Genomic DNA, 26,520 nt, shown 5'->3' with positions numbered 1-26,520 from the left:
ACAAAGTCATCCAGAGTGGTTTATTGTGAAATGTTTCATTGTAGAAGTTTGTAGAAGCATAACTCACTTTCTTGGATTTCTTTATAATTGTGGTTGTAGGAACCAGGGGTTGTAGTGTCTGCATTGCAAATATAACCATTTTATTTACTGTCCAAACGACCAATGAAACTGCATATCTCTTCTGAGATTTTACATGTAATGTTGATGATTGAAACAGAAGGTTTTCATCCGGAACTATTTTACCTAATGATGACACGCATTTACCTCTCTGCCATGAATGGATTTAAAAAAGAAATAAAAAAAAAAAGCTATCATAAAACAACAGTATAGGCAGTATCAGGCAGTATACTCATAACCTATTCATTTGTTAACTTTTCTGATGTAGCTTTTACAGGCATTAAGCTTATAGACGTAGGGTTCCTATCATCGACGTTGTGAAAAATTCGGACTCAAAGTTTCTCTAGAATTTCATATCAATCCTCTCTGAATGATTTTGTTGCATTGTAATTATTTGGTTGTGCAAAAAAACTGTGAAAAACTGCTGGAATTCCCATGAAAATATTTTTCATCATAGCTCTGCACTTTTTGGACATTACCAAAGTATAAATACACAATATTTTGCTCAAAATGCATATAGGGTTTTAATTGTACATTCAGTGTACACTTCATTAGAACCCCCCTCCTTGTAGCTCCACCTTGCTGGTGTACAGTTAGACTTTAGTCCATCTGTTGATGCCCAGATTGTGTTAGCCGTCCTTTAGCCCTTAATTAAAGATCAGCTTCAGCAGAGCACAGCGTCTGTATTTGCACACCTGAAGAAGTGTTCATTGGGTGGAAGTTCAAGGTAGAGCTTTCTGAGAAGAAAGGTTGCTGAGTGTATTACTTCTGTTTGTAAATGGTTGATTAACTTGCTGTGTATGTTTTGGAGATTTTGCTTTCTGAATAATTTAAAATAAGTAAAAGCTAGACCAATGCGAGCCCTTTGAATGCGTGTATGTAGCTGACTAATTTTTATTTTTCATTGGTAGGGCATGCCACTTGCTGACCCATCAACTGCAATAAGACAGTTTAATCTGGAACGATGGCTGCGCGTCCCATCTCTTATGACAGCAACTCCAGTGACACTGAAAACTGCGAGCAGAGAACAAGTTGCCGAACTCGACGAGTTTACAGACACTCAAGGTAGGAAGTCTTTTTTTTTTTTTTTTTTTGTTTTGTGCAGTGCCAGCACAAAAAATACTTCATTGTATAGAGTTTTCAATTACGGTTACCAGTGCCACAAAAATGTAATTAATCTGAAGAAGGTAGTTCCCACAATCACAGGGAATGTGATTACATGTGAACAGATAATGGTGCTACGCAGATATCTGAGAATAACAAGTGGCATAACATTTTCATTAAATGTCTGCACACACCATGATGAGTCATCCTTAATTCCTCAACCACAGATTTCTTGAGGATACTTCACTTGTCCAAGACAGAGTTCTCAGGTTTTAGGTTCCATAATTTACTAGATGTAACTTATGAAAGACACTTTATAATTCTAATAAATGAGTACTGAGGATAGAAAACATTAAACTGTACAGAAGAAGTAGGTTCACAAGACCAGAAATGAGAACCTCTATTCTAAGATCAAATGCGCTGTTAGTGATATTAGTGATATTGTGATATTGTTAGAAATGCATACATTTTCTTCAACTTATTCATGTTTGATCTTGATTTTTATGTAGGATCTACAGCTATGTGTGTGGAGTCTGTCAGAACAGCAGATTTTATTCCATTGTTGTGGCTGGTTTGATTAAGCTTTTGAGGAGCTAAATGTATTAACACCTGTTAGTAACAGAAGGAGCTGAAGATTAAGGTTGTGTGTGAGTGGGACACATGTAGGGAATCCGTTCTTTGCCTTGAACCTTAAGACTAACACACTTTTGTTACAGCATAAACTTGTTTATACTACTTGCATACATTAAGAAATCATGGCTAGGATTATAGAAACATATTTGTCATGTATACATTATTTTAAAATGAACAAACATGCCTCAGTAGCAAAAACAACTGTCAGGTGTTTCTTTAAAAAAACATTATTAAAGTCTTCACCTACATAGCACAATGGAATTAGTTCTGTGTCTGACCAGTCAGGCTCTGGGTCTCATGCAGGAGAGTGAAAAGTAGTGGTTTATTATTAATGGTGGATATTTGTGAAATCTATGAAAATTCAGCTTGGTGGTTTGTTAAAAGGGGAAAAAAGTCTCTGTGGGTACTCCGTTCACAGGCTCTGCATTTGTAGTGGCTAAAATGTGAAATGTAGTGGCTGGGGCAATAAGCAACGTATGTTAACTCATGAATATCTTCTGCTATGCTACAGTCATGTGTGTATATATACAGTATTTCATATTACAGATCTTTTGTTAAAAGGAAGGTGTGGTCTGTCAATTGAACTTTAGGAAATTGTCATATAAAGATAAGCTGTATAATGATATGCTTGATTACTACACATATGAGCTTGTGTAAACCGGGGTAAATGAAGGCATTATGTGCTAAAAGTGCTTTCGTTGTACTTTTCCTTGTTAAACTCTTTCAAGGGCTTTCTTTGTGTCTTTTGAAACTAGATGTAATATACTTAACCCCTTTTCACACACGTACTTTCATATAGGAATTAACAGTAATTAAATAGAAAGGAGCTCTCGAGGGCTCAAGGTCGCTGGTGAAAGATTCGGACCCCCTTTTTCTACATTGTTCCTTTCGCAGTACTGTGATATTACTAGTATACATTATATTTTGTATCTTTGATAATAACTATTTTATGCGTTTATCTTTAGGGTTTTTTCCATTCATGGTTAGGATGGTCACAAAAGACAAGAAAATATTGATTTTGCCTGAGTCACGGCTCATTACACCGTTTTCTCTTTTGTCAGTGTTAGTCTGCATCCTTTTAAACCTCTCTAAATATGTGCCATAATCACATCCCAGTCATTTTTCCCTTTGTTGGAACTTTTTAGCACTTTACATTTACATTTATGGCATTTAGCAGACACTCTTATCCAGAGTGACTTACAGTTTGATCATTTTACACAGGCAGGCCAAGGTGGTGTTAGGAGTCTTGCCCAAGTACTCTTATTGGTATAGTGTAGGGTGCTTGCCCTGGTGGTGGATTGAACCCCAGTCTACAGCATAGAAGGCAGAGCTGTTACCCACTACACTAACCAACCACAGCATCTCCTGTCTCTCCATGGTTTCCTTTGCAAAGTGATCAGATCAGATCGTTGTGTTCAGGTGTTCATTTTGTGGCACGATTCCTTTGGTTGTTATTATTGTGTAAGTGTGGTCAACAATGCTAATCACATTTCCTGCGACATGTTGAATGAAGTCAAGTATGCTGCGTTATGAGCAACGAAGGAAAATTCGGAACAGATCTGAACATTTAGACTACAGTGTCTCTCGAGACAAGCAAGTTGAATGGCATTTCAAGCCACACAATTATTTAGATTCCATTTGTAAAATAATGCTTGACATATTTCAACCAGAGCTAAAAATGGTGGCATAATGACTGAGAGAGTCATATAACGATGAGAATTAAGTTAGAATAAAATGAACACGCAGAATGCCTCATATTTGAAAGTGATCAAATCTACATCAAGAAATTACTAGAAGTAAATAATCACAGAACATTATTTCTCATTTACAAACTTTGTGTTCCTAGAAAGCCTATAGCATTTAGGACTTCAGTCAACACTGTGCGAGTCGAATTAAAAATCAGCAGTTATTATTATGACGGGTGATTCCAAACTTTTGAACGCTGGCTTTTGATATAAGGTTTAGAGTGGTCCAAGATAAGGTATTAAAAACGCCCCCTTGCATTTACTGAGACGTATAAAATGAAATGCATACAGTTTTTTCTACGTGCATAAAATCGTATTTTTTTTTTATATAAACTCTTATATGCTAATGTGCATAGCAGCGATAGTGTTCTAGGAGAAGTGCCCGGTGGGCTGTTAGAGGGGGGGAGCACGTTTTTGTGTTTAATGGATGTATTTTTAGGGCTCCGTCTACGTCAGCCCGGCTCCGTCTCCGTGTCACAGAGAGCAGCCATTCAAACAGGCAGGCGCTGCTCCGGGTTATCGTGCCACCGAGCGGCAGCAGAAGCACCGTGCCCGCCTCGCAGCAGCAGCATCAGCGGCAGCGGCAGCGCGAGCCTGCTCAGCCCGAGCGTGCTCGAAATATGCTGAAGTTTGAAAGGAATGCCCGAGGATGCTGAGCGCGCGGGCAAGCCTGCGTGGTGTGAAGGCGCGAGAGTCCTGCGAGCCATCGTCCCCCAGCTGCTCCCGAGCTGCTGCTTCGGCTTTCGGTCACCGGGCGAGGCGGACGGGTAGGTGGACCGGGGGAACAAAGGAGAGAAAGAGGCGCTCGCGCGGTGTCCGATGAGAGCGCGCGCGCGCGCGCGTGCGTTTGTGGGGTGGTATGCGTAGCTATGCAGTGATTAGCTTCGAAAGGGGACGCACGGCTACCACGTTAAATGAATTATTCTGTCGATGCCTCGTGTCCTTTTGTTTGAGCGATTGTAAAGCAGGTGCGGACTCTAACCTCAGTCGATCCGCTCAGCGTTAAGAGCAGCAGACTCAGCGAGCGATGAATTATTGATGTGACTTTCTCTTTAAGTAACACAACGCGTCCCGTCCCCGTTAGAGCGCTAGAGGAACGAGTGCGCGCAGAAAAAGGTCCTCAACTCGACTCGTTTTCAGGACTAGCCGATGAGGCTCTCACTGAGTGTGACTTTGACACCTTGAGGGTGGAGAGCAGAGCACAGCACAGCTCAGACCCGTGAGTAGTAACAATAGGGGGCAGCACAGCTCAGACTGCCAGGATTCCTGAATGTAAGGATGTCTGAGATACTCGACCTACATTAGATAAGGTGTAAAAATCTCTTGGTTGTTATGCCAGTTTTTCAAGGTCGAGTGAAATAAATTATGCATACTTTAGTGTTTTCTTGCTTCCATCATACATGATTTGAAACCTCCAGCTAATTATAGAGGAAACACAGAAATACAAGATACCAAGATATGGAAACTGGTTCCTGCTAGGTTTGTGTAACGCTTCAAAGTTTTATAAGCAGATTCCGTTCAGGTTTTTCATCTTAAGGTCTCTTGAAGATTTTATTTTCATTATTTTATGTGCTCAAAATGTCTTGATTCTGTAGAGCTCTTATTATTTACCACTGGGTACTAGTTTGTAGAGCTACAGATGCAAATTCTGTGATTTATAAGTGACTGGAAAAGAAAAAGCTCAGTCATCTGAGCCTGAGTGCCTGCACAGGAGAAGTCCTGCCCCTCCCTTCCCACTTTACTCTGATAGGATGCACTCAGATTTTTTACCATTGACTGGTTTCCATGAAATACAGCAAATGAGAGCCACTCATAAGAGACCAGCAGTGCAGTTTTACATTTTAATGCAATGTTTTGAAGGCTTTGAATGTTTTTTTAACATGTTTGCAAATTTTAGCGCACACTTTTTATTGCCGTGCCCCCCCCCCCAAAATGTTGAATGAAAGAGTGATTGTGAAGGGGTTTGTATTTAATTTCCATTTAGAAAACCATAAAAATGGAATTCAGCCAGAGGGGGGAGGGGGGGGGGTCAAACTTTTTAATGCAATTATATATGTTGGCAGTTAGAGGACATGAGTTTGTGTGGTAGGCTTCTCTGTGTTGACCAGTCATAACAAAGCTTGTACTTTGCTTAGAGACAAATTAATCACTCCCATAGCATCTCTTCCAGATGTTCTACAGAAAACGTCTTTGCTGTTATGGATAGACAGAGCGTATCCTATAACATGCATTTATATACCACATTCATGTTTTCAATTTTTAGCTGGTGTGAGGTATAACAGTGCTCTGATTAAAAAAAATCTGGCTGATGGCCACATGCTTGAGTTGGTTAATGGGGTCAGATGGCATTTGGCTCGTTCTGTAGTGCAAGGAAGCAGAAACCCAGGAAGCTGGATGGGGTCAAAGACTTTCACTCCACTAATATGAGTACTATTTCCAGCCTATTCATCTATTCAACCAGCAGAAAATTTGGGCCCCCAAACGCTTGACTGGGTTTGTGGTAGGCTAGTGTTTGTGTGGGCCTGGAAAGGAACAAGCGGATGTCTCTCTCTGTGAGGATGACAAAGGGAAATGTTTTGAACTCCAGTCTTTATGCCAAAGCTGTTCATCTTCACTCTGTGCTCTTGCGCCCTTGCCCCAAGGGCTTTTACTGGGTCACAAGCGTCATCATATTGTGTAATGTGGTCCCTAAAGATTAAGACACATTTTATTAAAAATAGGGTCTGCATTCCACACAGAAGGGTTGGTTGCTTTTAGAAGTGGTCCTAAATGATACCCTAGTTAGGATCTGTACTTGTTAATGTTGCACAATTTGCACTATCCATTGTTTAAAATAGTTAATTTTCAATGTCTGCAGCATTACTGTAAGCAGTAAGTCAGACTGAAATTCATCAATATCATAATCAGTGTCATCACCTACCAAAGGTTACATTGTCCATACCATAGTTATGTGTGCTCTCATGTCAAGTATTTGTGTTTGTTATTTAGCTTTTTTGTAAAGTAGTTGAAGGGCATCTAAATACATTGGCAGTGTCGATTTGGGTCAGTGACTTGGTCAAGGACACAGGGCTCAAGCTCATGACTTGTTAATTAGTGGAAATTGGATCTTTACACGTTTAATAAGTTTATTTTGAGTGGAATTGAAAAAAAGCACTAAGCTACAGCCATTCAAATTTGTATATAGATGTGTACAGTACTGTGCAGAAGTCAAGAGAATATCATTCATTTATGTAATTTGCAGTCAAAATTGGCATTAATAACAAGGTATTCTTTTTTTCTAGTGCTGTTTCTCAGGAGGTTAGATATAAGGCAACTCACTTGATTAGAAAGGGGAAACATAATAAGTGAAAAAACAAGAGTTTCCTGAACCATCCATCCATCCGTTTTCTAAGCCGCTTCTCCGTCAGGGTCGCGGGGGGTGCTGGAGCCTATCCCAGCAGTCATTGGGCGGAAGGCAGGATACACCCTGGACAGGTCACCAGTCCATTGCAGGGCAGACAGACAGACAGACACAGACAGTCACTCACACCCAGGAGTAATTTAGCATGTCCAATAGGCCCGACTGCATCTCTTTGGGAGGACTGTGGGAGGAAACCGGAGAACCTGGAGGAAACCCACGCAGACACGGGGAGAACATGCAAACTCCACACAGAGAGGACCCTGATCACCCGGCCGGGGAATCGAACCCAGGCCCTCCTCGCTGTGAGGCGACAGCGCTACCCACCACGCCACCGTGCCGCCTTTCCTGAACCAGAGTTTATGATATTACTTAAAGGTTTCATATTTGAGAGCTAGGAGACACTTAAGCTCCACTCTTGCTAAACATTAAAAAAAAAACAACAAAAAAAAACAGATGTTTCTCTCCATCTTTCCACTGAGAAAAGACAACTCAACGCTGTGGGTCTGAAAGGATGTGTAGTGGTTACTGAGAAAAGGTAATATACAGAAAAAGGAGGAAATATGTAAATCAAGCAAATAAAATGCTGGTGTTCTGAGAGCAATGAACAGACCTCCCAGGGTCTAGACTTAAGCATCAACGAGTGGGTTTAAAATGACTTGAATTGTGAGGAGCAGAAAATGCAACCGAATGCTTCGAAGATCGAAACTATAAAATATCCTTCTAGATTTCTTTGAAAAACTGGAATGAGTCTCCTAATAAGAATGGAAGCTGTATAACGGCAAAAACAATGGACACAATAAATACTGAAAAAATGTTTAGTTGTTGAGGCTTTTGTGTAAAATTAAATAACTGTTTTAAAAAACACTTTAAAAAGTGTTCAAAAAATTACATAAAGTATTTATGTGCCTACCATTATGCTGAACGTGCTCTATGGTGTGGGGTTCAAAAACTTGAGGAAAAAGGTGAATATGAATGGCACTCTTGATTGTAGCATGGCTATAGACCCAAAATCTCTTAATGCCTTATGGCATGAGCTTTTATCAAGGAGAGTAACAAATGAACAGTGTTTCCTGACCTTTGCGCAGTACTGAAGACGTATGTTTCACATTAATTTGTTCTCGCCGCAGTCTTGGCCATTTTACAGCATTTGTTAAACTGCAGTAGTTCAGTTCAGTCTAGTTTACTGCAGACTGTTGCTGCGTATTCCAGACTGCAGCAATGCACTCAGTCACCCCACTTCCTCATTATAGGTTAGTGTGCGCATGCATTTCCTCATGGTTCTGTCTGACTTCTGCCTCTTGTGCACCTGTGTTTGTGCGTTGCTGCAGTAGTCAGCCCCGGGGTTCTCAGCTGGAGGCTGAGGCGGTGAGAATGAGTCATGGACATGGGGCCAGCAGTGGCCTGGAGCGCTGCAGGGAGAGGCGTCGCTCTGGAGACCGCTCCAGGGACTCATCCCACGAGAGAGCTGAGGGCCAGCTCACACCCTGCATCAGAAACGTTACCTCACCTACACGACAGCAGCTCAGCGGTGAGACAGGGACAACCCAATTCATCCTAAGCATACTTGCCATCATGCCAAGCCATAATGTCTGTGCATGTGTTTTCAGGTGATAGCGGTATGATGTCAAGATTTCAACAACAGCAATAATAATAATAATATAATAATAATAATAATGATGATGATGATGATGATGATGATGATGATATCTAATTATTATTATTATTAGTAGTAGTAGTAATAGTAGTAGTAGAAGTAGTCCTTAATATTAATCTTAACTAACCAACCACCATGAGACAGTTTGCAGCTTTATCATGGTTTATTGTTTATACCTCCTCACTCGATCACAATTTGCCCTCAGCAGTGCAGTTAGCTCTTTTGGTCTAAAATGCGCTTATTTTTGAGTTTATAAGATCTATTTAAGCTGTTCATGCTCATGGTTAGTTTGCCTTGGGTGTTTTTTGTGGTTTGCTGTTTAGGGCTTATGACAGGATCTACAGTGTGGCAAAATACATATCATGTCATACTGGTATTCATTTTATACAGGTATACCTTTCAGGCCTAGTATACCCCCATAATTAGGGCTGTAACATGTCTTTATATGGTATTGCATCATTGTATCGTGGTTAGTATTATACCATTAATCTTCTATTATATACAACCCCAATTCCAATGAAATAAATAAAAACAGAATACGATGATTTGCAAATCCTTTTCAACTTATATTCAATTGAATACACTACAAAGACAAGATATTTCATGTTCATACGGATAAACTTTGTTTTTTGCAAATATTCACTCTTTTTGAATTTGATGCCTGCAACCTCCAAAGAAGTTGGGACAGGGGCAACAGAAAACACCTGTTTTGCACATTCCACAGGTGAACAGGTTAATTGGAAACAGGTGAGTGTCATGATTGGGTATAAAGGTAGCATCCCTGAAAGGCTGAGTCGTTCACAAGCAAGGATGGGGCGAGGTTCACCACTTTGTGGACAACTGCTTGAGCCAATAGTCCAACAGTTTAAGAACAACGTTTCTCAACATGCAATTGGAAGGAATTTAGGGATTTCATCATCTACAGTCCATAATATCATCAAGAGATTCAGAGAATCTGGAGAAATCTCTGCAAGTATGCGGCAAGTCAGAAAACCAACATTGAATAACTGTGACCTTCGATCCCTCAGGAGGCACTGCATTAAAAACCGTCATCATTCTGTAACGGATATTATCACATGGGCTCAGGAACACTTCAGAAATCCACTGTCAGCGAACACAGTTTGTCTTTCCATCTACAAGTGCAAGTTAAAACTCTGCCATGCAAAGCGAAAGTCATAGATCAACAACACCCAGAAACGCCGCCAGCTTCTCTGGGCCCGAGCTCATCTGAGACGGACTGATGCAAAGTGGAAAAGTGTCCTGTGGTCTAACGAGTCCACATTTCAAATTGTTTTTGAAATCATGGACATTGTGTCCTCCAGGCCAAAGAGGAAAAGGACTGTCCTGATTGTTATCAGCGCAAAGTTCAAAAGCCAGCATCTCCGATGGTGTGGGGGTGTGTTAGTGCCCATGGCATGGGTAACTTGCACATCTGTGAAGGCACCATTAATGCTGAAAGGTCCATACAGGTTTTGGAGCAACATATGCTGCCATCCAAGCAACGTCTTTTTCAGGGACGTCCTGCTTATTTCAGCAAGACAATGCCAAGCCACATTCTGCACGTGTTACAACAGCGTGGCTTCGTAGTAAAAGAGTGCAGGTACTAGACTGGCCTGCCTGCAGTCCAGACCTGTCTCCCATTGAAAATGTGTGGCGCATTATGAAGCGAAAATACGAACTAAGATCCCGGACTGTTGATCAACTGAAGTTGTACATCAAGCAAGAATAGGAAAGAATTCCACCTACAAAGCTTCAACAGTTAGTGTCCTCAGTTCCCAAATGCTTACTGAGTGTTGTTAAAAGGAAAGGTGGTGTAACACAGTGGTAAACATGCTCCTGTCCCAACTTCTTTGGAAGGTGTTGCAGGCATTAAATTCAAAATGAGTGAATTTGCAAAAAACAATAGTTTATCCGTTTTGAACATTTAAATATTTTGTCTTTGTAGTGTATTCAATTGAATATATGTTGGAAATGATTTGCAGATCATTGTATTCTGTTTTTATTTATGTTTTACACAACGTCCCAACTTCATTGTAATTGGGGTTGTAGATTAGGGCTGCAACAATACGTTACATTATATTGCATCATTTTCTCATAGCAAGTGTGTTAAAATGGGACATCATAAAGCACATATTCATTGCTACTGTGCTACTAATAAAACCATCTGATTGGCAGAGCAGGGGTTTTCCTAACTCATTCTCATATATTGTATGTTTATATGAATAGATACATTAGCGTAAGATGCATATTTAGGCTATATTTTTGCTATTTTGAGAAATGTATTAAACAGAGACATCACTGTATTGTATCAAAATGAAATATGAATCCTGTCTATGAGTATGACTGAATATGACGCCCAACAAATTTTAGAGCATAAATAAGTAACTGGCACTGTTTGTGTTGTTTTGGCTCTGTACTCCAGCAGCACAAAAGAATTACAACCCTCTTTTATAAATAATCCTGCTATTTCAGGGAACTGTAATATGGAAATTGGCTTTGCAGTTGTTCCTTACCTGGATGTTTTTGCATCATTGATTCATGCACAAGAGAGCTAATAAAAGTACTAGCCTTGATTCTGTATGTGACATCTGGAGTCTGCTGTTGATATCTTGCAACATGAGGATCAGAGATGTCAGTAAAGCAGACTGAAAAGACATAATTCAGAGATAATGCCAAAACATTAGCTGTGCCAGTGTCCGTTGTTTTGAAGTTTTGAACTAGGCAAACAGTCTGACAGATGGAGGTTTGTGGAGGGCAGAAGAATAATTTCAGTCATAATAAAAACCTGATCAGCATGTGCAGGATGCTGTGCAGGATGTAAACAATTGTCACACCGAAAAGAAGAATAACATGACCTTTGGTTTACCACAAGATGTGAAAAACTGCAGAGCCTCTAAAACAGAAAGGCAAGGAGTTATGATTTGCTAAAACAAAATCATGTTCTCAGATGATAATCTTATGGACTGATGGGAAGGCGATTAACCTATACAAAGTGATTTAATAATAATTATCCTAAGCATATCACCTCAACTTTAAAACATGACATGCTTGCTGTTGAACTGGCTCAGTGAAGACTACCAGCAAATGAATGAATACTAAAGTGGTACCTACAGATCTTATTCTGGTTCAGGTCCTGTCAGAGTCTTTCAGTTTCAAAAGATGAGATGCTTTTTGGTAACACTATTCTGAATGATCCTTTGTAAATGATTAATAAACTTTTAACAGTGTATCAGTAACACAACATATCAGTGAAATAGCAGTAGTGAAGCATTTGAATACATTAAGGTAAATATCTTGAAGATGTACTGTTACATTACTTAAACTAAGTAGTTGTATTATTGATATGTTACATGAAGTAGACTTAATGTTATTTCCATTACACAAAACCTGATCCAAACCCTGGCCCTCAACCCAAAACCTAAGACTGACCCTGACCCTGGCTCTAATAACACTAACCTTAACTTCAACCTAATCCAGGTAAAGTCCAGTTACAGTAGCATATCTATAAAAGCTTGTTGAGGATGTTGAGATGGTCTGTATTAGACCTGTTACATGTTCATTGACCTTTCAGGTAAAAAGATATTAATTTGGACACTCCAAATAAAGTGGAAAAACAAATTAGTTCAGGAGACTAATAGCTGAAGGAAAGGCTTGGAAAAAGTTAAAACAGCAGTTGAAAATGGGTATGTTACAGGAATTACAACCAAGTACTGGAATTTGTGGTTCTTCTTAAAGCTTTTATCTTGTTCATTGGTTCCTTTCTAATCTAATTTGCTAGAGTACAGAGCCAAAACAACTTTCCAATTACCATTGGACTGCACTTATTATTGTTATTATTATTGTTATTATTATTATATTTGTTTATTATTACATTTGTTGTTGTTTTGTTATTGTTATTAAATGCATTGATGATGGTTGTCTCTTGACTTTTTTTTCCCCCTTTCCACAGATCGAGACAGAGAAGTGGGCTCATGGTTGAGATCAACGAGCCCCAGGCCTCAGAAGGGCTGCTCCTCCGGCTCTATCTGTGGAGATTCCCATGGTAAATCTCATGGCTCGGACATGATTTATGTGTATGAAACTGCCAAGGAGGGCTCCCGCAGTATCAGGACTGCAGAGAGGGTCACCCTTATTGTGGACAACACGCGCTTTGTTGTTGACCCTGCAATCTTCACAGCTCAGCCCAACACCATGCTGGGCAGGTGAGACTGTTTTTCTGAATCTGATTTTGTTTTTTGTTTTTTTGTTTGTTTGTTTGTTTGTTTTTCATTTGTAATGTTAGTATTTGTATTTGTTGTGTGTCATCTAGAAGGCTTAAGAGAAATATGCATGTTGCATTAATGCTTGTACAGGGCCCTGTTGTCTTCGATTAGAGCTTGTGTCTTCACTTGGATCTTTATATGTTTAATAAGTTTATTTTGATTGTAATTGAAAAAAAAAATCCTGAAATAGCAACAATGTGTTTGGCAGAATGTTTGGAGCTGGGAGGGAGTATAATTTCACACGGCCCAATGAGAAGGGGGAGTATGAAGTCGCAGAGGGCATCAGCTCTACCGTATTCCGAGCCATTCTGGTGAGTGCACTTTGCTTTAGAAATCTTTGTCTTTATTGAGGTTTTAAATATCCTGCTTAGACTGTGTTTAATGCATATTGATTAAGTGTTGGATTAGACTGCAGTATCACAATCCTCATGACTTCAGCATATAGGGGCTCTTTTTCAAGCTCATTGCAGTGATTCACAGTGTTTTAAAAGGAAAGATGGAGAATCAGCAAAGTGTGCTGCTGATTTAGTTTGGCAAAGATTTAGGCAGAGTGTCTGGTGTTAAGGCCTGTTGATGTCCAGGGATAAATCATGCTTACGCTGGGGGCTGTGGTCTCTGTTTAGGTCCTTCTTGTTTTCTAGCAGAATCAGATATTCTAGTGCCTTGGTGTTTTTGAGTGAAACATGGTATCAGGGAGGGTCTCTGAGCTAATATCTCTTATTAGGTGGTGGTGGTAGTGGGAAGTGGAGGTGAAGCAAGATATTATTAGTTAATAATTTCCCCACCTGCTGGTGTGCGGTGATGTAATCAAAAGTCAGATGTTTTAGAGATGGGTAGAATTAAGATTTTAATTGAAGATTACATTAAAGCAATAGTTTTGTCTGTGATATGATAAATTGTGTTTAACATTAACAGGGTTTAAAAGGGCAATTTTGATTTCAGATTGACTTCAATAGTTGTTAATGTTAATGTTTTTCGAGCCAACTTACCGTTCTTTGTTTTCCTCTTATTGTTTTTCTGTACTTTACTGAATTGTGTAACTACACCTGAATAGGTTGCTTTTTTAACTCATCAGACATACAGTTTTTGTGCAGTGTTTGTTCACAGCAACAACTTAGCAGCATGTCAATAATTACATGGGATAGCATTGCATTGGTTTAGCAACACCTTAGCAGTTACTTGGAATAGCATAGCAATGGTCTAGCGACATCTTTGTAACCACCTGGGATAATAGAACGGTTGCCTAACAACACTTTAGCAGCCACCTGGGATACCATAGCAACGGCTTAGCAACACCTTGGCAACAACCTGAATTACCATAGCAATGGCATAACACCTTGACAAACACCAATCAACACCCTAATAACAAGCTGGAGTACCATAGCAACCTTGTAGCAACACCTTAGCAACTATCTAGAGTTGCTAAATAAACCCAATTAAGTTATCAAAAACAATCTGCAGGTGTTTTAACTTACAAAGCAAGTTTATTTATGAACTTTCCCTTTCTGGTTTGTGCTGTTATTGGGCAGCTCTAGCAGTGAGAGGTTTGTCTGTTCATGAAGCTTCTGGGCTGCTTGCTGGTGCTGAACTTGACAAAGCGGCTTTGAAGCATGATGTTGTCAAATGGGACATGCAATTGTAGTTTTTCCATAAGCCTCGGAGACGTTTTGAAATCACTGCTTTTTAAAATCATATTTATATAGTGTATAATATTTGCACTTGTGTGAAAAGTCGCCTGGGCCGTACTAGACTAAATTGGTCATGTTGAGGGTTATGGGTTTGGTTTTTTTTTCTTTGTTTGCTTTTTTTTTTGAGAGAGAGAGAGGAAATGCAGCAAAGATAATCAGTGTAGTGTTATGCAACGCCTCTTTTCGAGGATAAGCTACTAATACGGCACAGCGTGCTGCTGTTTTCATTTCTGTGCTCGCGTGATCACTCAGTTTTCTTTAGCATCCAGAGACACACAGCAAGAGAAAAAGGTAACCCTCTCCCTCACTTTCTTGTTTAGCTATGTGCTTGTTTGTCGTCTTTGAATAGTAAAAGGAAAGTCTGTTTGAGGCTGTTTTCTGGATATTAATAAGAAATTGTTTATGCTACAGCGAGCTGTGCTGGGAAGTAGATTAGGGGGAACTGTCGTGAGCCAACACTGTAGCAGTTCTGGCTCCTTTCTAAGTCCTTTGCTTTTATTATGGGCATTTCCATCATGAAGCTCAGGGCAGTAGAAAACGAGGATGCGCTGAGAGCTTGGAGAAATGCTCGAGCCCCACTTTGCAGAACCACTCAGCCCCTATTGAGCTCCTTTTTTGTAGGGACTGTTGCACTCCATATTGTTTGTGCATTCGAGTGCTTTCCATTTGGCAGGTTTTGAATGCATCAGTGTGCATGAGGGGAGGGGGCAGTGTTGTGTAGCTGACGAACCATTTGCTGCACTCTGCTGTGTGTCTATTTGTGTATGTGTGTGCAGTACCGCTGCAGTAATGGCTGCCCGCTTGTTTTCCCCCTGCGTCTTTCTCTCTTTTTACATGGCAGGATTACTACAAATCGGGGATAATCCGCTGCCCTGATGGGATCTCCATTCCCGAGCTGAGGGAGGCATGTGACTACCTCTGCATCTCCTTTGACTACAGCACCATCAAGTGCAGGGACCTGAGTGAGTATTTGTTAACATGCATTGAAATTCAAGCTGTCTCCCTGAGTGGAAAAGGATTCGTCAGGAGTGTAGATTGCCGGATGCTAGACAGATAGAGTCATTAGTGCTGTGTCTTGGATGTCTGCATCCAGTGGAAGACTCCTGGAGAGAATGGAAATAGGTCAATAGTTTCTGGTGTGCCTGTCAGATATGGGTCACTGGCCGCAATGTCTATTGATCAGATTGTCTTTGGTGTTAATTTATGCCTGCTTCTGACCTTTCCTTTTGCATGTCAGCACATGTTACTGAGAGAAATGCTTTCTCTGTCTCTGGGCATTGAAAATGGTGGCAATTTGCATCCATATTGGTAAACACAGACAAATGACGTAATGTGTAGTGCCTCCATTGGAATAATCAGCTGCAAATGGCACACTTTTAGAGTACTTGCATCTGTAATGACTGTGCTTTAGTATATTCATCAATTATATGTAGTGCTATGCAAAAGACCACCCTTTCATTTTTATTTTTTTTATCGGAGCAAGTTGTTTCAGCATGAGGAAAAAACAGAAAATGACACAGAAGCCTCAACAAATAAATATAATGTCATTTTTCTCACTATTAGTGTGTCCACTCTTTGCCTTTATTACATATATTTATATTTCTCTGTGACTCCAAAGTTCAGTTTTAGAAGTCTGTTGCATTTTCTGCTTTTCACAATGTAAGTATACCAAACTCATTCAGTGATGCTGAGGTCTGGACTCTGGGGTGGTCAGTCCATTGTTCTGAGAACACCAATACTTTCATTGTTTTTATTAGAAAATGTTTTTTTTTTTTTTGTATATTTTGTTTTCTCAGTGAGGCTTTTTGACAGCTGCGCATCCTTTCAGACCCATAGTGTTGAGATGGGGACATACACAACTGGTGGATTTTTTTCAGATCTGAAGCAAGAGTGTAGCTTAAAGCTTTCATCGTTGAGAGGAGAAATTTAAGTACTGATGGTGATAGTTTTGGTAGTCCAAAATTTATTTGTATCTTTCAATAATCTTCTCAGAAATATTGCTCAAGAAATTAATAATTTGTACTCAGTGATTGTTGGTTTGACTGGAAATTAATTTAAAGAAAGGTAGCCTCTGAATTTTGCACAGTACTATACTGTATAGTACATAATAACACATACACAGTATGTTTATTACATTGCTGCTGTATTAGATTACAATATATAATCATTTACGATATAAAATAATAGTTAAGTTTGTACTAATAAATATAAATTTTGCTACCGTAATTGTAGATTAATGTTATTTTTTTATTTTATATTGAGCAGTACCAGATTTTGGTGCATAATGTGCAGTGCTAACTGACGAGAGGCGTTTAAACTGGGTTTTCAAAAGATGTTTGTTCTATTGTGTCTTGAATAGGCGCACTCATGCACGAACTATCCAACGACGGTGCACGAAGGCAGTTTGAGTCATACCTGGAGGAGATGGTGCTGCCGCTAATGGTGGCCAGCGCCCAGAGTGGAGAGAGGGAGTGCCATGTTGTGGTGCTGACCGATGATGATGTGGTGGACTGGGATGAAGAGTACCCACCACAGATGGGCGAGGAGTACTCTCAGAGTAAGTGCTGTTATTAGTGTGGTGTTATTTATATTCCTTTCATAGGAGGTTTAAATATAGAGACAAGTGCAATTTTCAGATGAAACGAAGATGAAATGGAAAGAAAACTTTAATTGTAACAAACAGCAGTGAAAACCTGCTGTGTTTATTGTATTTAGAATTAATCTCAGCTTTGAACTGTCATTTGTATGTTGTCATGGTGTTTACCCATATGACCCATTTTCATTTTTTTCTTCTGTTTTTGTAGTCATCTACAGTACAAAACTGTATCGGTTCTTCAAATACATCGAGAATCGAGATGTAGCCAAGTCCGTTTTAAAGGAGAGAGGATTGAAGAAAATCAGATTAGGCATTGAAGGTAGGAGATGTTATGTGTTATGCGTTATGTGATGTGATAATGGTTCTCACCACACAATTCCAATTAACTTCCCAGCATATGATTCAGGTTGAATGTATGCCTTTCTGAATGTTTTCAAATGCTCCTTTACAGTGCATTCCAACCCTGGGTCTTAGAGTACCTCTGCTTTGAACATTTCAGCGTCTTTCTGCTCCAAACACCATACTTTGTGAATAAGGGCTTATAATAAAAAGATATATTTGACTGATTAGTTTTCTTGGAAAAGCGTCAAGGAAAACATCCAAATGTGCAGAGCAGGGGGTAGTCCTGGACCAGGGTTGGGAAACTTGTATTATATTATCACTACATTTAAAATAAATGATGAGGATTTCAGAGTTGCATTGGTATTGGGAGATATTTGCTTTAAAAATATTTTTATAACTCTCTACAAATAAATGTTACATTTCTCTGTAATGCTAATCCAGGTGTGTGTATTCCAAATTTGTACAATTTGTCAGTATTACCTATTGGTATCAGCCCATCATTTCTATATCGATGCCTCCCTAATCAACCTAAAAGAATTTATTCTTTTCTGCAATGCAATAAAATGTGCTTGTGGTCCTCCGCCCTCTCAGGCTATCCAACCTACAAAGAGAAAGTGAAGAAACGTCCTGGCGGTCGGCCTGAGGTCATCTATAACTATGTGCAGAGGCCCTTCATCCGCATGTCCTGGGAAAAAGAAGAGGGCAAGAGCCGCCATGTGGACTTTCAGTGTGTGAAGAGCAAATCCATCACCAACTTGGCAGCTGCTGCTGCAGACATCCCTCAGGATCAGCTGGTGGTCATGCACCCCGGGCCTCAGGTGGACGAACTGGACATCCTCCCCAACCACCAACCCCAGCCAAGCCACCACTACGATCCTGATCCGGACGCACCATCCCCAGCAGTCTGACCCACGCCACCCTCCTAGCCAATCCCACCCCAGCACACACAAATCACTGCAGTGAGGAGCCACCCCAGATGGGCAGCCAAAACCACATTGCCTTTCTGACCCTCTCTTCTGCCTTACGAGTGTCGGAGACCAGTCTGCTGCCGCAGCAGAGGAGCAGAGGGCACACAGTATGATTCTTGTTGGTTTAGTTTCTAGAGCAAAAGATGTTTTGTTTTAATGAAAATGAAATCCTCCACCCACCTCCCTTGAGGGAAAACCAGAAACATAGCCAGTAATTGCTCTTTGGATACGTTTAAAGAGGAACAGCACCTCGTAGAGAATGACTCTGGTTATTTATTCATGATCATGCCAGTTGTTCGTCACAGAGCAAGCTACTGCAGCTAGATTGTCAGACTGTCTAAAATAATGCAAGCACACATGGCACCTGAAAACAATGCTTCAAATAAGCACCAGAATGTCACAAGTGCAGCACAATCATATCTCAAGTAGATAACTGAAATAGCAATAGTCCTGACATTTCAAATTTGCCACCAAGTGGTCCGTCTGGTAAATCCAGTGGTCCCCAGTCTTCCATATGAAGGGCAAAGGCCTGGGGATGGGCCCAAGATTACAGTATAAACAATCCAGTAACTGTTGTCCAAGGTAGTAACAGTTATGAATTATGCATTGGGATCTGAGATTATCACTGGATGAGAAAGGTGACCGCTGTTTTAATTGCTTTATTTCATGATGATGGTTGTGGCGCTTTGTTGCTGTTGTAAGACTATAAGATGGTGGTAGAACGGAGCCTGAGCCACTATCGTGGAGCACCTGTGGAGCCTCACTGTGATGCATGGCCTCTGAGTAATGTAAAAGTACACAAGTGATGTCACAACCTTTTATTGTACTGTTCTTATTTTTTCTTTCTTTTTGTAGCAGTAGTGGGACGTCACTGCTCCAAAGAAAACTTTGTTCAGAGTAGCATTTGTTGTTTTATAGCTTCAAAGATGTTATTTTAATAAAGGTATTTAAATCTGATTGCTTTGGTTCATTAAATGCAATTGTAAACACACACACACGTTTTCTAAGCCGCTTCTCCCTCAGGGTCGCGGGGTAGTAAACAACACATTAGCGTTATTTTAATGTTAACATTGCTATTACATACATCCATCCATCCATCCATCCATTTTCTAAGCCGCTTCTCCGTCAGGGTCGCGGGGGGGATGCTGGAGCCTATCCCAGCAGTCTTCGGACGGAAGGCAGGATACACCCTGGACAGGTCGCCAGTCCATTGCAGGGCACTAGTACACACAGTGCTATGCAAAAGTCAAAGACCAGACAAATAAATGAACAAAGCGGGAAATTTAAAAACTGGACTTCTCAAAAAAATTTCTAAAGATACAGAAAAAATGGGTTTCCTAAAAATAAAACTACTAATTCCTCCTGCAAGACCCAAGAGTCCAGACCAAAAACAAAAAGCAAGTAGCCTGAAAAGAATGGAAACCGTCACAAAGGCAGAGGGCCGACACACTATAGATAATTTACTATTTAAAGATGTTATATTTAGTGATTGGGGCTTCTGTGTAATTTTTTGTTAAATTTTTTTTTGTCATGATGCCCAAAAATGTGCACTTTAATGGCCATTTTAACAGGAACTAATATGGTAGTCTTGACTTTTGACAGTACTGTGTATGAACATTATATATATCAGAACCTTGTATCTCCAAAATGGTAACTTTACAGGAGAAGGAAAAAAAACCTGCTTTACTTTTAATGTAAGTCAATGGAACCAGATTTTTTACCTAGCAGTTTTGGGCTATTTACTCCATCATGAAATTTACACACAATGTAAAGGGTGACAGGTAATTTCAAATTGTCAAAAACTGAAATAATATTAAAAAATGTATATTTAGAATACATATATAAGCTTTCTAGTTCTTTGTAAGTCAGCGTCTGCCTCATTTTACAAAGCAACACTTCTGTCTCCTGCTGCAGTGAATTAATTATTTCTTTCAAGATTCTGCCACTGGATGGCAACATCGAACAAAAATATCACAGCATTTGGACCAATGGAGAGCTGAGGAAAGCAGTACAGCAGAAGAGAATGGCATGAACGCACCACTTGCGTCACACAGTGACTCACTGCAGAGCAACAGTGAGTAGCCCTGATAATAATCTCATAAAAGTCCATATCCAAAATGGTTTCATGCAACAAAAAGCAGACGACTGCACTGCTTAACAGATTCAATCGATGATTATATAAACACGAAGACAGGAGAAACTTTTTTATTTTAAAAATATCCACTGCTGTTACAATACACTTTTACCATATATATTTTTGCATAAAGTATTCTTACATGATAGAATGACAGTATTTGTTACAATCTGCATATAGAATATTTAACATTTATGTCATTTGTAGTGTAAAAACATAAAACCACAAAAAAGGTGTTTATATATAATCTTTTTGTATGAGGATGGGTATCATAGTGATGATACAGTACAGTATATACAGAGAGATGCGAATGATGGATAAAACTCCATAAGAAGAGGATAGCTTGGTGTCTGTGTTTCGAGTGGGAGGTCCTATATTTAGACAGCAGTGGTGCTGTTTCTCTGCACTCCACTGCACAGGAGCTGAAGCATAATTCCTGTTCAAATGGCCACACGCAGAGAGGTTTTAGGGGTTCGAGTTTGAGCCAGAATTTAGATCCAGGTATAGCTGGATCAGGGTCAGTCCACTGCTGTGCCACTCTCACAAGGGCCAAGGCAGGTCACTGAAGTCCACAGGTCCCCCCAGGCCAGCGTCTGCCTCTAGGAGGCTCATAATGACGGCCATGGCCGCCTCGTCGTTGCTGGGACTGCTGGAGCCGGGATCGTCCATGATGTCGATGCTCAAATGGGAGTTATCGCCTACGCCAAAAGATTACGTTTTGATTAAATACAGGACCTTTTTTTTTTCTTTTAAATGTGTAATTACAAAGTGGTGCAATGCTGCAGTCCTAGCAAACATTCTCTGAAATAACTTTATAGGAGACATAGACAAACATTCTTAACCTTTACTGTACGTTAATGTAAGATTTCATTATCAATAATTCTGAACCATTTCTATTGGTCCCTGCATCAAGATTGTGAACGGTGTGCATTTTTAATTGGTGCAGAAAAAAAGACTGAAAAAAAAACTTTTTCAGTGGTTTCAATGCTTTTTCTGAGGTTTAGATATGAGCGTGACAACACGCTATCAGAGGTGCGGTTTTGTGTTTATGCATGCACTTAAAAATGATTCCCCATTCTTCCTGAATATGCTTTGTTTGTTTGTTTTGGTAAAATTTGTGAACTAGAAATTGATACCGAGGAAACACTCCAGTATCAATTCCTTAGCTCATATTTCTGATGCAAAGACCAAATTCAAAACTTACAGTAAAAACTGAAACTTACTCATTATGGAGTTGTTGGAGTACGGGTATCCTATTGAGTCTGGGCCAGGCACGATTCCAGTGGAAGGAAGGTCTGGGGTGCCTCCGTTTTGAATCTACAAAGCAAAAATGTGTCAGTATCATCTCACTGCCTCAATCAGCGCACATCTCTTTTGTTTGATTGTTCCATAGTGTACTTCATGGGTGCTCAGTCCTGGTCCTGGAGAGCTACCACCCTGGAGAGTTTCAGATCCAACACTCCTGAAGGCCTTTGTTAATTGGATCAGTGTGATTAAAGGTGGAACTAAGCTGTACAGGGTGGTAGATCTCCAGGACCACCCCTGGTTTACCTAATCAGACAAATTAAAAGAGAAGACCTGCTAGAAAGACTTTACCAAGTTTACTGCTTAATGCTGCTCAGAAAACAGGTCAAATAGATATTACATAACAAACTCAGAACAGGCAAGAGAGAATTTGGGCTTCTCACTTTCTTGCCCCCTGGAGAGCAGGTGTCAGGAGGGGGAGTGCTGGTGATGTTGAGGGGACTGGAACTACAGCTGGAAGGGGAGGAGCCTCGAATCCTGTCGAAGAAAATGGAAGAAAAATGGGCGGAACGAAGACAGGGGGACAAAAGTTGTGAGTTCATTCAATTTTATTCAGTGACCAACATATTGAACATACAGACAGGGAACTTGGATTTGAATTACAATAGATTAAAATTTTTCCACAAACTTTGCTGTGGACCAATATCGAGTCATACATTTTATTTAAAAGGCAGCTATTTTAATTTGTCGTGTTGTGTAATACTCCACAGTGCAACACTGTATCCCTCAGCCTCATCGGATTGACAGAATCTCATTCTACAGACTTCTGTGGCACCACTGCAGGAGGCCAGTATGTTTACCAAAGATGGTAGCCATGGTTACGTTTTTAACTTTGGTGAGAGGGCCCATTTAAGATGTTCTGGTAGTCATCAACCAGTTTTATTGTTGGTAACTATATTGTTTCATCAGTGCTGAACAACAAGCAGAGCAAGGCACCCAATCAGGAGACCTCTATTTGAATATGGTCCAGGGACTCATGAAACTGTACCTACTCTTAGGAGGAAAGCTGGGGAGGTTTGTGTGTGTGTGGCTCTTTTTTTAATCTTCTTTTTTTGAAAACAAGCACTAGTTACTTATAGTTGTGATCTAGATTATTTCAGCGATTCTGACGTGTTTAGATAAGTAAACAAAAAAGTGTATGATTTTATTTTTTAAAACTCCTTGCCAGAAAATCTCATTTCTAAATTACATGAATTTAGAAGCTTTTCAAGCTATTAAATGAAATTTGATGCAGTCACTGAGGACAGCGCTCACCTCTCCATCATCTCCTCAGCGATCATCCGGCCAATCTTCCCTGCTCCGGCTCGCGTTCCTCCCGGGATGCCTGGGACAGTTTGAAGAGGCCGCCTCCCTCCTCCTGTCCAACACACCAACAGATACATTTACATATTTACTCAAAACACTGAACCACACCGGATCATAGCAGCCAAAACATCACTGTATGCTCCCCACCTCCACCATTTACTATATTGTACTTTCACAGAATTTCATAATCCCACCCACAACCAATATAAATAGCATGGAATGACTCATGAGCTTAGATGAGAAATGCCCAGTGCTCTCTTACAGCGTCTGAGAAATAACCAACCCACAAGATTCAGTTTTAGGATTGTATATTTTGCATATCTGTCACATCCCATTTTGCACAACTGCACCTGTACAGTTTTATCCCACCTGAACTATATTACTGTAAATAATAAGGGTGTGACGCAAAATCCAGAACCGTTTCAATGCAGTGGTGTCTTGCTATGTTAATGTTTGCACCATGTGTAAAGTTTACATGCATGCACAAAAGGGGTCTAACGATGCATGTATTTTCAGGTTCCAAGCATGTTTCAATTCTAAGGTCAACACTGGGTTCAAATTAGATTTTTCACTACGTATTGCAACTGTTGCACCTTTAGTAAACACCTAGTTTATACTGTTGATATGCATGTTTTGTTGTGACATTCAATTCCACCCACTACTTTCAAGGATTCAAGGAGATTTTATTGTCATTCGCATCACATGGTACATGAGGTGGAACGAAATTAAGATCTCATGGTCCAGTTTACACCCAAGAGCTGTTATTAAAATAGATAAATAAATAGAAAGTACACAAGAGAGGGAGAGTAGGAGAGTAGGCAGTTAGCAGCAATATGAAGTCCAGAGTGCAAGTTTGCTATAGCAGCATGATATTGACTCCACTAATCACATGATACTACCAGCGGAGGGCACCTAGCACCACTGCATCTTTTCAAACTGCCGCTAATGCAACAAAACTGGACAACTGAATGCGCTCAGAGGAAAGCGCTAACCGCCAGTTCTGTTACGTGAGCAATGGGGGAAGACGGTGGGGGCCATCCTTCGCACCCAGAGAGCATAACCCAATTGTGCTCTCTTGGACCCTTAGCCATGAATGGCTGTAACATCACCAGGGCGATCTCCTAGGGCCAACGCTTGGACAGTTATGGCACTCAGAAGCCCAATCACTCACTTTTTGTATTCAGTCCATTTATGTATGCAACACATACACATTATGTATTATACTACTACAAATTCCTGAAATCGATAAAATGATTCCAATTTAGCTTTTATAGTTCACTACCCTGCTGTTATTATTCAAACATATACAGTAGGTAAACTGGTGGTAAATTGACTGACCATCTCCTGATGTGAGGACGCTGTCCATGCTCTGAGGGGACGAGGCGGACTGATAACTGGGATCAGCTCCATCCAGCACGCTGCCTCTGAAACAGCACAGAAACCCACATGACTAAGGAGACTGGACACATTTCAAGCTGCTGCTGTGTCTGGAAAATCTGTATGTGTAAAAAGAGCACTATGTGAAAAATGTCACGTCACATTTTCTGTTGTTTCTGCTCTACCCATAAAAAATAGTAGCTGAACAGCACAGTAGCAGCGACCAAACATCCACCATTAGTGAACCTACCAATGCTGAGGTAGTGGTGGTCATGTAGACAAAATGCAGTGTCGACATACCATTAACTTATTTAAATAAAGAATTAAAAGCGGTTTAAGTAAGAATACTGAATTGTCCTTTATGCTGCCATATTGAATATAAACGTCTTTTTTTAAGGTTGCAGCTGGTCAGGGTTCAGTATGTGGTGATGATGCTAATGGGGTTTCCATCCTGCTGTTGAAGTGGTGGGTACCCTCTGTCCGTTTACTCGTCTAATATCACTGTTAAGTTTTTTTTTATCTTTATCAGTCCGCCGGAATCGCAAATGCATTTCCATCAAAACTGATTGCAATTCATTAATTTTTACTATGAAAGAATAAAAATACATCCAACTAAAACGAGCTTATAATGTTTTGTGTGAAATTCAGTGATTTCATCCAGTAGTTGCAGATTTAACTCACTTATTTTTTAACTTTTAAGTCAATATGCCAAAAGATTCATAAAATATATGGATGGAAATGTAGTTGGTATACAGGACATGAAAGCTTATTGTGGTGTAATTTAATAATTGATAACAATATCATTTCATCACACTGACCACACTGTGTCCAAGGTAAAGAGGAAGTTAGGAGACAGGACTTACGAGACCACTGTGTTGGTAGAGACTATGTATTCCACTTCTTTGGTCCAGGGGTTCATGAAACTGAACCAGCGGCTTCGCAGAGTGATGAAGGAACCATCTTTAATCTTAAACTTGTAACAGTTCGTGTTGATCTTTTCTCTCGTCTGTAGAACTGAGAATAACACAAAAGTTACTTTCCTAACTGCCTTCCTTTCATTTTTATCAACCAAAAGAAACAGCTGAACTCCTGTCAGACTGGCAGACACAAAGATGAGGAGAGATAAATAATTAAATCGACTGGATAAAATGATTACCTTGTCTGTGGCAATCAGCGAGATGGCCAATGTCCTCCTGATGGAAATACTCATAGAACGACGTTCCCAGGAGCTCTTGCGGTAAATACGCTAGAATGGCTGTCGCCCTAAAAGGAAACAAGCAATGTCGGACGGCTACATTCATATATGCGTTAATTACTTAATGCCTATACAAATCAATGTCTTCATGGAGCAGGGCAATCTAGCAGTCTGGAGCCATTAAAAATCCAATAAAAAACATCATCCAGGATTAACACACCAGACCTGCAGCGAGCCAGCGTTCTGAGACGCTTTTAGAGTGACGAACTGTTTGAAAGCATTAGACATTTAAAAGGCCTGCCTAAAGTGGATCGGCGTAAATGTCTGAAGGAATGATTTTTCTTGACAAGATGTTTTGACATCACCGATAATGAGGGGCTTTTAAAATTCTCCAACTGTAAGTCACTTTAAGCCAAACTGAAGACCTTACTATTGGAGCATAATGTTTTTAATGGGTCTAATGTTTATTACATTACGTTTACACTCTAATCTGTAATCTGACATTTTATTATATGTTGTTGTACTTAAATTTTCATTCGTTAGTGTATAAAATCAATCAAATCAGAGCACATCATGGACTTTTCTCAAAACTGATGTTGATTTTTTTTATGATAAACTATTTTCAGTGATTTTTGTCTGTTATCAATACAAAACCACATCTAACTGCCTCAACAATTTAAATGAGGACTGATGTT

At 40.0% G+C, this 26,520-nt stretch overlaps 2 protein-coding genes across 7 annotated transcripts in view; one reads left to right on the top strand and one right to left on the bottom strand.

Moving 5' to 3' along the window:
- Positions 1-19,466, top strand: part of btbd10a (BTB (POZ) domain containing 10a) — a 20,162-nt gene extending 696 nt beyond the window's left edge. The window contains exons 2-9 of one of the 4 annotated variants that reach the window (XM_017717680.2): positions 1,029-1,182; positions 8,331-8,527; positions 12,603-12,855; positions 13,124-13,226; positions 15,445-15,565; positions 16,963-17,160; positions 17,408-17,518; positions 18,133-19,466. In XM_017717680.2, the coding sequence (XP_017573169.1) occupies positions 1,082-1,182; positions 8,331-8,527; positions 12,603-12,855; positions 13,124-13,226; positions 15,445-15,565; positions 16,963-17,160; positions 17,408-17,518; positions 18,133-18,449 (1,401 nt within the window). In that variant the 5' untranslated portion in view covers positions 1,029-1,081 and the 3' untranslated portion in view covers positions 18,450-19,466. Of the gene's footprint in view, positions 1-1,028; positions 1,183-4,068; positions 4,367-8,327; positions 8,528-12,602; positions 12,856-13,123; positions 13,227-15,444; positions 15,566-16,962; positions 17,161-17,407; positions 17,519-18,132 lie in introns of those variants that run through there. The other 3 variants (XM_017717679.2, XM_037540722.1, XM_017717678.2) reach the window with 3 other exon arrangements.
- Positions 19,467-20,698: 1,232 nt separating this feature from the next.
- Positions 20,699-26,520, bottom strand: part of arntl1a (aryl hydrocarbon receptor nuclear translocator-like 1a) — a 26,062-nt gene continuing 20,240 nt past the window's right edge. For 2 of the 3 annotated variants that reach the window (XM_017717683.2, XM_017717682.2), the window contains exons 13-19: positions 25,787-25,893; positions 25,494-25,644; positions 24,592-24,677; positions 23,203-23,305; positions 22,332-22,425; positions 21,867-21,960; positions 21,184-21,341 (exon numbers count right to left, since the gene is read on the bottom strand). In XM_017717683.2, coding sequence (XP_017573172.1) covers positions 21,184-21,341; positions 21,867-21,960; positions 22,332-22,425; positions 23,203-23,305; positions 24,592-24,677; positions 25,494-25,644; positions 25,787-25,893 — 793 coding nt within the window. Of the gene's footprint in view, positions 21,342-21,866; positions 21,961-22,331; positions 22,426-23,202; positions 23,306-24,591; positions 24,678-25,493; positions 25,645-25,786; positions 25,894-26,520 lie in introns of all 3 variants that reach the window. The other variant, XM_017717681.2, reaches the window with a different exon arrangement.

The sequence above is a fragment of the Pygocentrus nattereri genome, chromosome 8 (assembly GCF_015220715.1).
Source record: "Pygocentrus nattereri isolate fPygNat1 chromosome 8, fPygNat1.pri, whole genome shotgun sequence".
Taxonomy (NCBI): domain Eukaryota; kingdom Metazoa; phylum Chordata; class Actinopteri; order Characiformes; family Serrasalmidae; genus Pygocentrus; species Pygocentrus nattereri.
Note: the sequence above shows the minus strand (reverse complement) of the source record. Positions and strands in the feature narration are given on the sequence as shown.